At 50.1% G+C, this 18,406-nt stretch overlaps 1 protein-coding gene across 14 annotated transcripts in view; it reads right to left on the bottom strand.

The window, feature by feature from the left end:
* The window catches only part of INPP4B (inositol polyphosphate-4-phosphatase type II B), a 711,205-nt gene that overhangs the window by 243,546 nt on the left and 449,253 nt on the right, over positions 1-18,406 (bottom strand). For 12 of the 14 annotated variants that reach the window (XM_077860913.1, XM_077860916.1, XM_077860927.1 and 9 more), the window contains one exon: positions 1,728-1,778. The exons of the other annotated variants lie outside the window; for them this stretch is intronic. In XM_077860913.1, coding sequence (XP_077717039.1) covers positions 1,728-1,778 — 51 coding nt within the window. The remainder of the gene's footprint in view (positions 1-1,727; positions 1,779-18,406) is intronic. 14 annotated transcript variants of the gene reach the window in all.

Here is an 18,406-nt window from a genome sequence, read left to right as displayed (position 1 = left end):
ATGCTAATTATTAATTAGCATATATAATCCCTTGACCTGATTATATTTTGTACATATTGACTTTAACAAAATATTAAAATTAATTTTGCCTGTTTCTTTTTAATTTTTTAAAAGCACGGACTAAAAGAAAATAAAAATAAAATAAAATAAATAAAATAAAATAAAATAAAATAAAATAAAATATAAAATAAAAATAAAATAAAATAAAAAATAAAATAAAATAAAATAAAAAATAAAATAAAAAATGAAATAAAATAAAATAAAATAAAAAATAAAAATAAAATAAAAAAATAAAAAATTAAATTAAATTAAAATAAAATAAAATAAAATAAAAAATAAAATAAAATAAAATAAAAGCACGGACTACTAGAAAATTTAAGATACAGTGGTTTGGCGCCTGCCTTTGGCCCAGGCCGTGACCCTGGAGATCCGGGATCGAATCCCACATCGGGCTCCCGGTGCATGGAGCCTGCTTCTCCCTCTGCCTGTGTCTCTGCCTCTCTCTCTCTCTCTCTCTCTCTGTGTGACTATCATAAATAAATAAAAATTTTTAAAAAATGAAAATTTAAGATATATAGCACACATTTGTGGCACCCATAATATTTTCATTGAAAAGTGCCTGTTTAGAGGTTAAATGAATATATCAATAATACGCTGACCTCTTCTCATAAAACTGCATACAGGAACTGTGGTATAAGTTTGAAAGGTCTTTGCAGAGCTAAAGTTGACAGCACTAGGTCAATATACAACATCTCCCACGGCAACTCAGAGGACAGGCCCTTTTTCATAGCCCATGTACTTTTCCTTCACCGTCAACTCTAACAGACATGGTTACAACAGTTTCCCATCACGTAAGAAGGGAAAAAAGACAAAGGAACTAGTCACAGTGAAAAAAAGGTATCAGAAAAAAAAAACGGGGGGGGCTCCTGGGTGGCCGTACGCACCCCGGGGAAGGGGGAGCACTGGCGCCCGAGCATCGCTGGGGACTTGCAAGTCCCTTTGGGTGGCTCAGGGCCCTGGCCTCGTTATAACAGCTTTTTTGGGGAAGATTTTATGTACTTATTTGAGACAATGAGTAAGCAAGTGAGAGAAATAGAGAGAGAAAGAGAGAGAGAGAGAGCGCGCACGTGCCCACAAGGGCGGGGGCAGAGGGAGAGGGAGACACAGCCCCCCAGCAGGGACCAGGGCCAGGGTCACGACCTGAGCCGGGCGGGCAGATGCTCAAGCAGCAGCCCCAGGGGCCCTCGGCCTCCTTAGCCCAACTGGGTCCAGGCTCATTCATCGTGCGCAGCCCAGGGGCCCTCGCCGGGGATGCCCCCACCCCCCGGCCTAGGCAGACCGCACAGTGTCTTCTGCTGCCCTCGCAATTCCCGCAGACTGCCGATGGGGCGGACCCGGGCCGCAGGTGCTCCCCGTCCCCCCGGGCCGCGCAGCCCGCACCTGCTGACCCCCGCCTGCTCCCCGGCCGGACCGCGCGGGGCGTCGCTCGTCAGCCCGGGCAGGGCCACTGCAGACTCGCCTGTCGGCCGCGAAGGTAAAAGCGGGTTCCCTTGAGGGCGCTGCCAGAGGCCGGGCCGGGGCTCCCCGAGGGGCCTGAGGCGGCCGGCACCCCGAGAAGCGCCCCCCGCAGCCCCGTGTCATTAGCTGCCACACGGCACAGGGGTGGACACCCACCCGATGACCTTGGGAGTGACGCGTGTGCCCCTTTGAACATGGGAAACACTTACCCCGGCCTCCGGCGGGGGATCCTGGCGTTCAGGCAGGACACTGGTTTGAACCTACAGAGAAAAACCAAACATTTTCTGTGTGATTTCAAAACAGGACACAGGGCCGCAGCCCCTCCCAGCGCTGGGTGCCACGGTCCGCCGTGGCCATGGCCAGAGCCCGGGTTCACCACGACTGCGGCACCTTGGAGCACCTGCTGCAGCGCCTCGCGCCGCCAGTTACACTTGCTCAGCGCCCCGATTCGCCCGCGTAGACACGACTCCGCAGCCTCCCCGGCCCCACGTCTAACACAGACACAGCCGCGCCGTAGAGAATCCCCCTCACCCTCGCCCTTCGACAGTCCAGGGAGGAGCTGCTTCGAGGAGGGCCCTTCCATGCCCTCCCCACGAAGAGCCTCCCTCCAAACGGGCAGCGAACCCGCGGTCTTTACAGGCCACCCCTCCCGCTTGAGGGGTCTGGGCCAAACTGTCAGATACCATGACCGAAATTCATTTGGAAACTAATTCTCAAGTGGGGGGAGAGGGAAATAGGGTGAAACAATGAGCCGTCCGGGGAAGCTCTTCCTAGGTTTGCAGGTGCTCCCGGAAGCCTCAGCCCCTGAGATGAGGAGCGGATGCACATCTCCGCCGGGCGCTCCCGGGGACCTCGCGGGCCCCGGCTGCTCCTGCCAGCCCGGCCCCGGGCATCGGGTCTAACGTGCAGCCCAGTCAATGCATCTCCATTTAAGGAAAAAAATGTTTCAAATGAAAAGAAATCACACCGATCTTTCTCACTTAGGAAAGAGCCAGTAGGAGCAAGAAAGACATGAAGCCTGAATCCAGTAGATCCTAATTTGCAGTCAGGATTAGGAACGCGGAGCAGCGGACAGGCAAGCTGTGTTTACCTGGAGAGCAGAGGGAAAGCAGGACGGAAGGGGAGACAAGCCCCGGACACGACGGATCAGCGTCCTCGGGGTCATTCGGCCCCGGTCCCGACGAGGAGCAACAACACGGCCACTTATGACTGGCACTCTCTTCGGGTGCTTTCAGTCCCCACATGCCCGACCCTACCTGGTCCAGTCCCCCAGGTGGGGGGACACCTGGAACACTGCTCGGGGTGCCACAAAGGTTGAACCAGTTCCTACGGGCCGACTACCCTTCCACACGGTGTCCACCTCCATGGAGAGCGCTTGGGTGGGGGGAGCTGCATGATGCTCTTCCCTTGTGTCTGCGGGGCAGACCCTACACCATCGCTGGCACAATCTGTCAGTCCTGACGGCTCAGAACTGTTCACCAGAGCACAACGTGAATGACGGGGCAGATCTCAACAGAGTGAGCACCACCACTTGCATGCAGAAGGCGCTCAGCTCAGGATTCACGACAGCGCGCCCACCGGCTCAGGGCCCCGGCGCGTGGCGGCTGCGTGAACGTTCTCGGTCCGGGACATTCGGGTGTCCCGCTCCGACTCAGGAGCTGGAAACCATCAGCTGGCCTCGGAGGATGAGGAGCCTCCGTATTAACAGGAGACCAGCGGGCCGTACAGCGTGTGCATGTATAGGGTCTCGCCCTCTTTCCCTCACACACGCACCCACCACGGCACACACAGAGACCGTAAACTCTCCGTCTCTGCGTCTCTCTACATATACAGACGTAGACAGTCCTCCCCCTTATCCACAGCTTCACTTTCCATGGGCTCATTATTACCCACAGTCAACCGCCCTTTTAGGAAGCAGAGGATCATCCTCATGATGCACCTTAAGGTCAGAAAGAAGGCCAATGCCGGTGTGACGCTACGTCATGCCCCTCACTGTATCTCAGCATACAGACATTTTATCATCTCACATCATCATGAGAAGGGTGAGCATAATACAATAAGATATTTATAGATAGAGAGAGAGACCACATGCCCATCACTTTTATTGCAATGCATTGTTATAATTGTTCTATCTTATTATTAGTTATTGTTAAACTCTTAATTTATCAATTAAACTTCATGATAGGCATGTTTGTATAGGAAAAAACACGGTATATGTAGGATTTGGTATTATCTGTGGTTTCAGGCATCTCCTGGGGGTCTTGGGAGTATCCTCATGAATTAGGGGGGACTACTGTATGCACGTTCACACACTATACATATAGGAGACATATATAAAGTGTATATATATATGGTGTACACTATATGTATATAGTGCACATATATAAATGCCTAATATATATATATATATACAGTGAATATATTCACACACGTATATATTTGCTTATGCATCCTTTTAAGAAAATATCTGACATCCAAATAACACCAGCCAAAGGGAAATGCTTGAATTTAGAAATACAGAGAAAGAAGTCAGACCCTGGTGGAGGTCAACCTATACAGGACTGCATGAGGCATGTGGAGACATATATATACTTTATATACACACATATCAAAATAATGTAATGATATGACATTGTGTTGATCCAATGTTGGATATAATATTGAATAAGGTAGTATAATATTCACAATTACTGCAATGTGGTCGTTAAATTGATATTGGTCTTAGCAGAACATATATTCCTTAGAAATATAAATAAATTGTTATAGAAAAAAAATATTCTTAATCTAAAGTTCTGCACTGTGAAAAAATCTAAATACATTCATGGACTAGTTTACCATTTCCAATGTATGTACATGTGTGAAGGAGAGAGAGAGAGAGAGAGGAAAAAGAATGAACTTCCCTTTACATAGCAGAAGTATTTTTAAAAATGTATGTCACATTTTCCCAAATCAGGGCATGTTTAAAACACTAGCAAAGGGATGCCTGGGGGGCTCAGTGGTTGAGCGTCTGCGTTCAGCCTGGGGTGTGACCCTGGGGTCCTGGGATCGAGTCCTGCATCGGGATCCCTGCAGGGAGCCTGCTTCTCCCTCTGCCTGTGTCTCTGCCTCTCTCTCTGTCTCATGAATAAATAAATAAAATCCTAAAAAAAAAAAAAGACACTAGCAGAGTTCCTGAATTAGAGGAATTGAAAAACAAAACTGTAAACCAGTTTTGAATTTTATGAAGTCAGATTTCCATATGAAACATTTGTTTAAAAGAGTTTTATACATAGACCTGAAACCTTTATATTTAAGGTCAATGGTACAAATGTTACGGTGTATCGGTTATACACTGATGATGCTTTCTCTTGTATAATATATATCCCTCCTTACAGTGAACACACAGTAAGTGGCGAGTACTGGGTTTACCAGAAAATAAGGTCCCATTCCTTCTCTTTGAGACTTCAGAGTCTAGTGGGTAGGACAAATATATGAATAAACTCAGTATAATTTAACACAGGCTTTATGGAAATGTGAGCACTTTTCTACAGGCATTCAGAGTAAGGAGTAACTAATTCAGACTGTGAATGTCAGGAGAGTCTGGGTATTGAAGGATGAGTAGGAGTTTTAGGCAAGGGAGATCATGACAAAGCAAACGGTGTTGCTAAAAGGCACGTGTCACGAGGTTGTTAAAGGCTATTCGTGTTTGGAAAAGAGTATTTATACCATAACATGAGGGTCATCAGGGGAATAGAAAGAGTTAAATATGTTGGGAAGAGAGTTTGCGGCCATTTGCTGTCCGTCATGCTATAGAACTGGAGCTTTAGGCAATGCATAGGCAACAGGAAGTCAGGTAAGAACCTTGGGTAGAGGAGTGACACTCTCAGAGCCCCCTGCAGCATCCCAGCTCTGCCCTGGGTCGCAGTGGAAGAATTATATAGTTTCTCTATGCCAGTTGCCTTTCGTCTTTATGTTAGTTATCTTTAGCATACAGTTCATGGTAGACCTCACATGTTGTTGCAGCACATCTCTCCAGCACTTGGAACAGTACCTGACACTGAGGTTTACCTCATTAGGACAGACTGTCCCCAGATAACCTCCTTTTCTTAGGAAGGAAGGGGGGGAGTGAGAGAAGAGGGAAGAAGAAAGAGGAAATGAGGGGGGATGGGAGAAAAAGAAAGGAGAAGAAGAGAAGAGGAAGGAGGGAACAGGAAAAAGAGGAAGATGGAGACAGGGGATAGGGAAAACTGAAGGAATATGTCACTGAAGAAACAACAAGAAACAAAAACAAAACCTTGGGCTGATTTAGATGAGGCCTCCCGATGAGGAAGGGATGAAGAGACGGCTGTCACTGCGACACCTGGAACACTCCCGCTCATGGGCAATGTCATGCCTCCTGAGATTTACTGGCCTTCCTCTGGAATTCATTTTCCCTTTTTGGGTCTTATTAGCAATCTTCTTCCCTGGTTTTCTTTATCATGCCCCTCCTTGTCCTTCCTGGAACGTGGAATGTATATCTGACTACACATTTCAAGTTCTTATAACTTCCTCTTGTCTAGACTTTTAGGATATCAAATAAAGAAAGATCACGTAATAGAAATGATGATGTAGATTATATATTCCGTCTTGAATGTTTAAGTTTCTCGTAAAACCAATTCAATCCTTTTTTTTTTCATACGCTCAAACATCGAGATACTACATTTACCTTGAAAAAAGAAAAAAAACCCAAATACCTGGTAACATATAGTGACTTATACTCAATCTTTCATGATATCCCTGTAGACTAGTTCGTAAGCTTTAATGGCTCCGAGCAACGGGTGAACGGAGCTCTGCAACACTCTCATCCACGGCCTGACCCACCCTAGAGTAGTCAGCCTTGCCATGGGGAGCATGGGGAGCACGGGGAGCATAGGGAGCACGGGGGGCACGGGCGCTGCTGCCAGAGAGTAGGGGCGGGGGGCCTGCTGTACTCCTCGTCGGTGACACTGAGGCAGCAGCGCAGCCTCAACGCCAGCCATCCCTGAGCATCCAGACCCAGAGAAAGGGAGGCCACGATGCCCCGACTCTACGCACCAGGGTCCCACACCCGGGCCTCGTGTGGTGAGACCATCTGCTCACTGTGAGGCGAAGCAGGAGCAGCTCTCGCCCGGAGCAGCTCGGCTGGAGGCATAGCGGATGGCACAGAATCCAGCAACAGAGAATCTACTTTGCTCCAAATTCATCCTACACTGCAGATCTCCGGCTTCAGGACCCACTCTCGTTTGAAGGGTTACCTCATTAGGACAGACTCTCCCCAGATAACCTCCTTTTCTTAGGCAACTGTGCCATGTAACGGGACCCAGTCCCAGGGGTACGTCTCAGGACTCTGCAGAATGTGTGCGACCTGGGGCAGCAGGCCTGGGGCCATGGCAGAAACCTGCCCACCACGAGGGTCAGTCATAAACTGCCGCTGGGCTAAAACACTGAAGTTTGGATATTTACATTTGTTTTGGCAGCCAGTATAACTTAGACCCTCCTCTTATTTTATTTTTCTTTAAGATTTTATTTATCCATGAGAGAGAGAGAAAGAGAGACAGGCAGACACACAGGCAGAGGCAGAAGCAGGCTCCATGCAGGGAGCCCCATGCAGGACTCAATCCCAGGACCCCGGGGTCACACCCTGGGCTGAAGGCGGATGCTCAACCACTGAGCCCCCCAGGTGTCCTCCTCCATTTATTTTAAATAAAAATTTGGATTCCACTTATGGCTACGAAGAAATAAAGCCAAATAGCTCATATTAGATCCTAGTTCACTCTTTCAATGTCAGCTGACTCGCGTTAACTACATATTATGATCCAGTGACTCTTATAAACACGGGCAATCTCAGAGATTAAGAAGACAAGGTGTTTCTCACCCATAGGTAATAATGACAACATGGCAAGGGTCAGAACACAGAATTGTGAAGTATCATCTTCAATCGTCAGAGACTTAGCAGCTACTCTTAGATATTGATTTTCCAACTCTTTAATTTTTGTTGTGGATAGAAAATAATGATCTATGTACAAACTGAATGGTTCACACCCTAGAACCTTAGAGATGGAAGTGATCTTAGTGTGAACCTAGAAGAACCACCTCTGTGATGTGAAAACTTTATAGGAAATATCCCTGAGGGGTGCATTTAAATTTTCTCCCTGGACATGTTCCATCTCTAGCTCACTATCTTACTGATCAGTGTTCTAGAGATAATGTTGCAAATTCACCTGCCCAGAGGCTCCAAACAGGTTAAGGAAAGATGTGGGCTGAGCCTGAGACACCATAGGGAGTGGAGAGGAGTCTGGCAAAAATGGAAATCACATTCTTATTCTATGAAGAGCAACTATTCTGCTCCAAGTGATAAAAAAATTCCTGAGGAAAACTTCAATTATCAACAATGATTAAACCTAATTCTTTTGTAGACGGGCAATTATTAGTATCTATTTTTTGACAGAAAGTAGCCTGGTACAAAAGGTCAAATAGGTCCAGGACTGCTTCCGGGGCGGGGGGGGGGGGGGGATGCAGGGGGGAAGTACTTTAATCCTAAAGCCATTGTTCTTAATTTCGACAGTGCATTACAATCCCCCGGAATATTTTTTTTTTTTTTTTTTTTTTTTTTTTAGAGAGAGAGAGAGGCAGAGACACAGGCAGAGGGAGAAGCAGGCTCCATGCACCGGGAGCCCGACGCGGGATTCGATCCCGGGTCTCCAGGATCACGCCCCGGGCCAAAGGCAGGCGCCAAATCGCTGCGCCACCCAGGGATCCCCCCCGGAATATTTTTTAGTGCCAGTTTCCAGGCCACATTCTAAAATAATTAAATCGGAATCTCTGACGGAAGGATCTCGGCATCTGTAATTTTTAAGGCTCACTCTCCACTTAATTCCAATGCACAACATTAAGGGCTACTGCTCTAAGTCAAGGGCTACTGGTCTAAGCTAAGGGCTACTGCTCTAAGTCAAGGGCTACTGGTCTAAGCTAAGGGCTACTGCTCTAAGTCAAGGGCTACTGCTCTAAGCTAAGGGCTACTGCTCTAAGTCAAGGGCTAGTGGTCTAAATTAAGAGCTACTGCTCTAAGAGAAATGAGATTGCCTTGAGTGTGAGCCTCATAAACTGAAAGTTTGCAAAAAATGTAGTAGGCGATGGCTGGGCAATGGAATATGGCGGTCTCGGGAAACAAATGTAGGCAACAACAACAACAAAATAACAGCCTCTCAGAGCTGGACGAGGTCTTGGATGTTATCAGGAGATGTTTTGTGAACATCAGCGTCCATACCTCACTTCCTACTGGCCTGCAGCTGGTCAGGACGGCCTGAGGACCGTCCCTTACAGACTTGCTATAGAAATGCAGGGTCTCAGGCTCACCTCAAACATACCGAATCGCAGCCTTCATTTTACTGAAGCTCCCAAGTGATTCACATGCACGTTCAAGTTTGAGAAGCTCTGGTCTAGAAGAGTGCTCATGAGTGAAATAGGTCACGGATGAGAATGGCAGAAATTCGTTTGCACAAAAACATGCTTGAGATAAGGAACAGGGCTTGTTCTTCCGGTTATGAAGGTATCTGTATTGTTTTTTTCTAAATGTCAAGCATCTGTAAAAGCTCCAGATAATGTTTTCTATCAGAGATGCCCTTCCGTTTCTTATGCAGATGGAGAAAGGGTTGCTCTCATCGTCAAGTCAAGGACTGACGCTCTGGGACAGAGCTTGGCTGGAATTGTTGTGAGACTCGGGGTGGTGGGCTGCATCTCCACTTCTCTCACCCTTTCATCGCCGCCCCCACCCCCCACCCCGAATCTCAAAGGTACGCGTCGCAGCCCTAACCACCAGAACCTCAGAACGTGATTGTATCTGCAGATAGGGCGATCAAGCTAAGATGAAGCCATGAGAGTGGGGGCTCTGATGCAACGTGGTTGGGCCTGATAAGGCCACCAAGAGACAGCAGGGTGTGAACCCAAAGGGACCATGCTTAGAGCCTGCAGGAGGGTGGCCGTCTGCAGGGCAAGCAGGGAGGCCTCGGAAGAAGCCAGCCCTGCCAACACCTGGGTCTTCAACTTCTGGATTCCTCTGCCTCAAAATACAGTTCTGCTGTGGAAGCCACGCAGCATGTGGCAGCTGGCTGGGGCAGTGGTAGCAGGTGAGCAGGGACACCGAGTCTACCCCGCTGCAGATGGGTGGAGCCCACCCCACCGGGGCCTTCGACCCAGGAGTTGCGGTGGTGCGTCCCTGGCCCAGCCGACAGCACTCGGGCCCGCGTGGGGTCTCTGTGGGGCTGCTCACTCAGAGCCCCTCGCTGCACCATTGGGCACACGGCTCTGGGGGCAGCGCCCTGGGACTCGGAGCCCCTCTGCTCCCCAAACCTGTCACTTCAGCCGCACAGAGACCCCAGGGCATGTGCTGGCCTCTCGGTGCCCCTGCCACGGTGGGTGACGCAGAACCTGCTGAGCTGCTGGCTGGAGGGCCCTAGTCCCCCCGGGGCAGCCCCCGGGCTTCTCTGCCGTGTCCCCCTCCTTGTGCAGCCCCCTGACGCCCTGGGGGGCTTCGTGGCTCCCTGGGGGACTCTGGCCACTTCCCAGCCCGCGGCCAAGCGCAGAATTCAGGGAGTGTCTTCCATGGAAAGGCGTTCACTGAGGCTGACAACCAACTGCGGGTCCCTTACTTCCTCCCACGGGGGGCGGGGGGCAGCCGTGCGGGGGGCAGGGGGCAGCCGTGCGGGCGAAGGCCTCCATCTGTTGGCTTGCGGGATCCAGGAATCCGCCAATGCCCCAGGAGGAAACCGGGGCTCCTGAGAGCACTGTGCCAACAGGCTCCCCCTCGTCCGCAGCCTGGGTTTACGGGGCACTTCCGTGCCTGCCTGCTGACCCGGGGCACCAGAGGGAGCAGGCCGGCTGCTATCTAGGGGGTGTCGGGGTGCCCGCCTGCTGACCCAGGGCACCTGCTGGAGCAGGCCGGCTGCTGTCTAGGGGGTTCGGGGTGCCCCCCTGCTGACCTGGGGCACCTGCTGGAGAAGGCCAGCTGCTATCTAGGGGGCGTCAGGGTGCCCACCTTCTGACCCGGGGCACCTGCGGGAGCAGGCCGGCTGCTGTCTAGGGGGTGTCGAGGTGCCTGCCTGCCGACCTGGGGCACCTGCTAGAGCAGGCCGGCTGCTGTATAGGGGGTGTCGGGGTGCCTGCCCACCTGCTGACCTGGGGCACCTGCGGGAGCAGGCCGGCTGGTGGGGAGGGGGGATGTGCAGGGTGGTAGGACTTGGGGGGGTGGCAGGAGGAGGACGCGGGGCCCTGGGTGGGGGAGGACTCGGCTCCCGCAGCTGCATCTACACATGCTGCAGCGTCCACACAGCCTGCACCCACAGCGGCCCCTCCACCACCTCCCCCCCATGGCCCGTCCTCTCTGCTCCCCAAGACACAGCAAGAGCCATGCTGTCGGGTGGAAAAGTGGGAAAGCCATGAGGCCCGAGGCTCTGTGGTGGGGTGCACGGGGAAGCCCGCGACCCTCTGGAGACCTCCTCCCCTGGAACGAGATGGGCTCCGTTCCTCCCCGCCAGGGGATCAAGTGACTGCCAACCAGGCCTCGGGGGCCTCCGGGCCCCCTACGCCTTATCACCTCTTGCAATCCCCTAATCCTATATTGTATTATCATTGCTTTGCCCCTTTTACAGGTAAGGACACTCAGTTTCAGAAAACCGGATTCATTCGCTTACGGTCACTTCAACAGCAGCCTGAAGATCAGACTTTATTACGACTATTATTTTTGGCAGATGGGACTTCCAAGGGTTCCAGGGCCCCCAGGCTGCGGCCTCCACGCCCCGACGGCGCCCGTCGCTGTCTTCCCCGGGGCTGCCTCGTGATGGTTCCAAAGGCCAAGACCCTAGTGGCCTCGGGGAAGAGAAACGCAATTCATCACATCACATCACCAGGCTCGGAAACAGGCTCCCGACATCCTAGCGCCCCGGGAGAGCACGGCCGGGGCCACTGCACAAGCCGCCAGGGACGGTACCGCAGACACGGCAGGTGTAGACACATGTGCCGCTCTCCGAAGTCATTAGTTCCCGCACTGCAAGGCTAGGTGATCTGCAGGTGGCCATAAAACAAACTTCTGTGCTCCGCTCGGTATTTCGGGAGGCCACGCACAGCCCAGGTTTCCGTAACCCCCCCAGGGGCGATCACCGAGCCCCGGGTAAGGATGGACGGATTTCTGAGCTCAGCCCGGAGCGTGTGCACAGCTGATCACCCACAGGGTAGGCCCAGGCCCAGGGGAAGGGCCCCGAGAGGCCCCGGGAAGCCGGCCCATCCCGGGCATCATCTGGGGTGACGTCAGCCCCTCTGCCGCACCACCACCCTGGCTTCCTCCCCGCTGAATGTCGCCGGAGCTGCCAAGGCCCTGGGTCCCGGCGCCGCCGGCCGTGGGAACCACCTGAGGCGGCTTCCGAAATGCTGACGCTAGGGCCCTTTAGCTGACGTTGCTCGGTCACTTGGAAGGTTCCGTCACCGCTTTCCCTTTCCATTTAACCCTAAAACAACCCTATGAGGAAACGGAGGCTCACACTTTTGGTAGCCGGGGAAAGAGAATCAAAAGCAGGCTCCACGTCCAGAGCCCGACGCGGGGCTCGATCGCCCCACCTGAGATGGGAGGCTCAATGTTGGTTGTTTTGTTTTGTTTTTGTTTTGTTTTTTGTTTTGTTTTGTTTTTTGTTTTTTGTTTTTTTAATTAAACTCCAGTAGCCAACACAGGGTGAGCGCAGGATGCGGCGGCAGGGACCGCCAGCCGCGCCAACACCCAGCGCTCATCGCACCACGCGCCCCCTTACAGCCGCGCCGTCAGGCCCCAATCCTAAGTGACTGCGCACCCACAGGTGGGGGAGCTCGTGCTAGCCCGCATCCCGGTATTCCACAACCACGGCCTTCGCCCCGTCTCCCGCTGCCGCAGCTTGGGCTAAACTCACGCCCCGCGTCCCCTACACAAAACATGATGGGAGGTGGAAGGAAAGCTCACCGTCCCCGCCGCGGGGGGAAATGGGACGGAGTGGGGGGGGGAGTCCTCCCGAAGGCGCAGGGCTGCAGAGCCCCCGAGTCTACCGCACGGAGGTGCTCAACCCAGCGGCGTGAACTCCTCTGGGTAAGTCGTGACCTGCATACCGATGCTCCCGTAGGAAGAACGTATTTGACGTTTCCGAAGATGGAGCCACGAAGTCGGGAACACCATCTGGTGAAGCCGAGGGCACCTTCTGCTCCCGTAAGGCAGGTGCACGCCCGCCGCATCCCGGGACACGAGAGTAGGAGCCAGGACACAGCGCCCGCCCGCGATTTAGGTCGCATCCAAACCATCGAGCAGCAGTTCTCCAGTGTGCTGCGACCGGAGGATCTGCAAGGCCTAAACCATTCCCATAATAACTCTAAGCTGCCTTTCTCCTTTTCTACTCTTCTCTCACGAGCACGAGCGCCTACGAGAAAGGTGATTTCACGACTATTAACTGGACGCTGGAGGGATCTGCAAAATCGAAGAACCATGCCAGTGCTCAGTACGCTCCCTTAGCTCTCCAGACTGCAGCCACTTCCGTGACACACATTATGTACGCTGGTCTGTGGGAGGTTTATTGTTTGCTATTTTCAATACGTTTATAAAGGTATATAAATTTTATCAATTTTCTTTTTTTTTAAGATTTATTTATTTATGATAGACAGAGAGAGAGGGAGGCAGAGACCCAGGCAGAGGGAGAAGCAGGCTCCATGCAGGGAGCCCGACGAGGGACTCGATCCCGGGACCCTGGGGTCACGCCCTGGGCTGAAGGCAGGCGCCAAACCGCCGAGCCACACAGGGATCCCCTCAATTAATTTTCTAAGTTTTGATTTCTAACGTGGCAAGAATCCATAGTCCCCTTCGTTAAGGCTGGTCCGTGTTTGACTGATTCGATGCTTTTATGCGGGTGCAGCTGACACCCAACATTACCCAAGCTTCAGTAGCACGACACGGGGACTCGACGTCTGTCGTCGGTGACTCACATAAAAGCCCTCTGGGATTCCCAGCATCCGAGAGCACACGCAGGCCTTGAAGCCGAAAGCCTGATAGACCCTGCTACTGATGATCTTCAAAATTTGGGATTTGCCTTTCATATCTGCAAGGTCAGCCTTACTATTTTTAAGCAGGTTTTTTTTTCTATTTTCTGCAGTCTCGCTCAGAAATGGATGTGATGGACGTGCCCTAGGGCAGCCACTGAAGTGACTGCAGTTCCCTGAGCGTGTCTTGCTCTTCCCTGCCTCCATACCTTTGCATACGTCGGTCTTAGGTCATCCTAAAGATTGAGGAATATGGCTGCAAACACTGAGCGGTCACTTCCTGGACGTCTATTCCAGCATTGACAAGAGATAGGAAACCCCAAACCGGATAAAGTAGCAGGTTTGAATGAAAGGGACCCAGGGTGATGGAATAATGGGATAGCTGGATGGGGACACTTGGCCTATGGCAGTGGGAGCTGGTGACTTTGATCAAAACCCAAATTAAAAAAAAAAAAAAAAAAAAAACAAAGAAGAGCAATCAGCTGAGAGACAGAGAGGGAGAGGGAGAGAGAAAGAGAGAGAGGAGAAGGGCAGTGCCTGGGAAAGAAATGGGAGGTAGAGTCAGAGAAAGGCAGGGCTGCAGTTGTAAATTTCCTGAAATCACTAATTTCTCGCCGGGTTTTGAGCCCCAGGACTCGTGTGATCTTTTTCCTGCTTTAAGAGTATTACGCTGATTCCGTGCAGAGAGCAGACTGCGGGTCCAAATGGAAAGGATGAACAACTAGGAGTCGCTGGCCAAGTAGAGCTGTATTACCATTATTCTACGTTTTCCGGAGTATAGGTCCAGCTAGGTTCGCAGGGTTTAGGGGGATAACCATGGGGTAGCCTCAAGCCATTAATTTTGTTCCCAATATTTATAGAAAGCACTTTGGTACTGACAGAGAAAGAAAGGTGGTGTATAAATCTCCTGGGTATACGGTTACATTCATCTATGAGGATAACAATGCTCGACTTGTCGTAAGGATATTTGTGGATGAATAGTCATTTAAACAAATTTAGCGCTGAACAATAAATGTTGTGCTAGTTATATCGTATTTACATCATATTGAAGGATAGCACGGCGGCTGAAATACGAGAATATCCAGAAAAGGCCTGGCACTGTAACGCCCGAGGGAACGCAGTTCCCTGAAAAAAAAAAATTATGAATTAATTGAAAATAACAGAATTATAATTGCTGAAGACGCTTCTATGAATAAGAAGGTTTATGAAAAAAATAAATAAATAAAAATTTAAAAAAATAAAAAAAATTAAAAAAAGAAGGATTATGGATGGATTCAGCGCTTCCGGCAAGTACCTGTGACGGCGGAAATTGGAAAAGATCGTCCTTGTTGTCTCTTTGCATTTGAGCCATATCAGCCCGCGGTGATTCAAAGGCCCGGTGGCAAATAATGACACACGTACAGAAGACGGGAAAAGAGAAGAACAGCACCTTTAATTTTTAAGCAAAACCTCCCTTTTCCAGCACAAAGGACCATTTAGCAGGACTTCTGAAAAGCATCTTTCTATGTGGATACAACTGTGCACATCCCTGGGCCTGCCTTGAAATACACATTAGAAATCCAATTCTGGGTTTTTTAAGTTAGCGTGTGGCACGTTGTACAACTGTACGGGAGCCGCAGCGTGTGGGAGCCAGCTTTGCCATTTCCTTTTTTTTTTTTTTTTAAAGATTTTACTTATTTATTCATGAGAGACCCAGAGAGAGAGAGGCAGAGACCCAGGCAGAGGGAGAAGCAGGCTCCACGCAGGGAGCCCGATGCAGGACTCGATCCCGGGACCCCAGGGTCATGACCTGGGCCGAAGGCAGACACTCACCTGCTATGCCCCCCGGACGCCCCAACAGTTAAAAATTCTTAACAATTGGAATACAGTGCATGTTGTGTGCTTAAAGTAAGTTTGTATTTAATATTCCTGCTGCCCCAGGCCTAATGAGGGGGGCTAAACTGTAACGAAGGGGCTCAAAAAATCTGAGAGGAAGCTATTTAAAACTAGGCACACGAAGCAAAGTCCATTCCCAGGGACACGAGAAACAAGGGACGCCTGCACAAGCCCTTATCAACCGTCCGCTCACCTCTGGGAGCGGCCCCTCCTGCGGTGTCACCAAGGTGCAGCGGCCGAACCCCCCCCCGACGGGGGTGCGCCCTGTTGCACACAGCAGGTGGGACCCCGGGCGAGAAAAGGGTCGGCGGGCGGCCAGAGCCCCGGGCTGGACGGGCCCCTGGCCCTCAGGGTAGCGGTGCCAGCAGCCACTGGGGTGGCGGAGGGGCGGCTGCGACCCACGTGCCCCCACGGAGCCAGACCCCGGCCTAGCCCACCTGAAAGCCACCTACCCGAATCGGTGGCTTCTGCGGGATGAGGTCCCCCGGCCTTGTAGCCCCCAGGGTGCGGGGCGGGGGTCACGGGGGTCACTGGGGCCACGGGGGCGGGGGGTGTCAGCACAGCACAGACGCCAGGGGTGCAGACTGGGAGCCCGCCTACGGGAGCTCAGGGACCCACCTCTAAAGAAGCAGCGCAACGCAGCTGCACTCCAACCGGTAACTCGAAAATAAAACCATCTTTAGTCTCGTATCTCAGGGGTAAGACCATGTCTCAGAAAGCAGTGACTTTAATTAATTTTAGACTCGGCAGGACCCAACTGCCTGTCTGAGAGCACTATCTGTTCAATCCGAATCTCAGCGGCTGCTGAGAAATTCTTTTAAAATCAATGGAAACTTTGGTCATGGGAAAGCGGCAGGAGCACACGGAGACTCTGGTCTCATGACACGTCCGGGCTCCGGGGTCAGTTCGAAGTGCCCTGGCAGCCAGCACTGGATGCTTCAAAATCTTCTCTATCTTTGGCGTCTTTGATTGTGGGTCTTCACAGGCCACAGACCACGTTACACAGCAAAATGCTTAGGAAAGTATGTTCACCCGACGCGCCACAGAGCTGGAAAAAACCGGAGGTTGTCAGCACATCCTCTGGTCCATAAATAGACATTTATTACCGGGACTTCTAGACTAGAGTCAAGACTCTTACGGAAATCTTCCATTAAGGAATTTAAAGAATGTGTTCCAACTGAGCAAACTGAAGTTTTTCTGAGGGAATGAACCATGCCAATAATTCCACCCCCTTTTTAAAAAAGCTGATTTAGGAAAAAAAAAAAAAAAGCTGACTTTCAGAAGAGCTATCTTGTGTAAGTTTTGTTTCACAGTGTATTCCTATATAATAGGATAAATAATACAACAGTCTGGGCTTACAGTACCACATATCAGGGACCTCAGGCAATTTTATATTTAGAAAAAAGAAATTTATGGCACTATAATGAAACTTTATTCTTGGCTCTTTCCCTTAAAATAAAACATCAGTGGGGTAAACATGGTTCGACGTTTAGCACAGGTGTTGTAATAATAGATTGCTAGCCTTCAAAGACACATCAATATTCATAAAAGAGCAGCGAAACACAAGAGTAATAAGCGCTATTCTTAAACTGAAAAAGAAATAATTCCCAGTGACCTTGAGACGTGACTAGGTAAGCTTATTAAAGAAGGGGAAAAAGAAAAACACATATAGTAAGAAAAATAGAAGGGAACAAAGAAAGGATCACATTTATCATCATGAAAACCCTTACAGGAGCGTCCTATCATTTATGAGCAAAGAGGTGTCAGGACTAGAAAAGGCACAGAAACTACTTAAATCAACAACAGATTTTTGCAAAATAAAAATTCTACTTTTTTTTCCCGCTTCATGGATGTTACAATCGACAGATAAAAACTACCTATGCTTAAGGTATTCCATGTGATGATCCCATAAATGTAGACATTATAAAATGATCACCCCAATCAAGTTGATCACCATATCCATCACGTCACATTAATCACATTTTTATGTGTGTGAGAGTACTTAAGAACTCTCTTACTAATTATCTTTTTTTGTTTTACTGATTTTCTAATTTTCAAGTATATGATGGTATCGTCAATTATAGTCACCGCCCTAGATGTTAGATCCCCAGAACTTTGCCTTATAATTGGAAGTGGGTTCCCTTTGACCAAAATCTCTCTCATGATTAGGCCCAAACTCAGTTTTATTCTTCCTTTAACAACTTCAAAAATCTCAGAAATGTACCCACAATGAAAGCCTGCAAGCACAGAGGACGGAAGACAGATAACCATCTCAGGTGCCTTTTGATCACTGGTATGGAGAGGGCACGTGGGCCTGTCCAGCCGGATTTGCTGGCGCCATGATCTACCGTCTGCGCTCTTACTCCCGGAGTCAGGGGTCAGACCTGCAGTATTGGAATCACTTGGGAGTTTCCTTGAAATGCAAAGTCTTAGGTCCAGCCCCAGGCTGCTGAATTAGAGCCTGATTTCACAAGCTCCTCGGGGGCCCTGCATTAAAGCTTGAGAAACCCTGGAGGAAAGGATGCACTCTTTCAAAATGGCGGATGGTCGGCTGAATGACCAGATTTTTCCTTTCTAGCCTTTAGTCTTCAAAATCTGCTTTGTAGAAACTGGGGAAACTGGAAAATGACAGCACATTGAGTTAAACGTCTATAAAGATACATTTTAAGATGTTACATCACGACAGGGCTCCCATATGGGAGGACTTGGGACAGAAGCGCCTTATAATCCAGAAGTGTAAGGTAACTACACGACCTGGCCATTAGTACAGGACTAGATTTACCTGTTTTTTTGCTCTTTTTTTTTTTTTTTTTTTTTGGTAGTACATGCAGCGTTTAGGCAGTTGGCGGATCGCCTTTGGATGCGGGAACCATACATTCTTCAGGGAGCAGCCCCCTGGAATGCTGGCTTCCTCCGATCTCCCAGAGATAATGTCTGTTACTCAAGCAGACTGCCTAATCTCTGTCTGCTACTT

The sequence above is a fragment of the Canis aureus genome, chromosome 20 (genome assembly GCF_053574225.1).
Source record: "Canis aureus isolate CA01 chromosome 20, VMU_Caureus_v.1.0, whole genome shotgun sequence".
Taxonomy (NCBI): Eukaryota; Metazoa; Chordata; class Mammalia; order Carnivora; family Canidae; genus Canis; species Canis aureus.
This window is presented reverse-complemented; position numbering and strand designations above follow the sequence as displayed.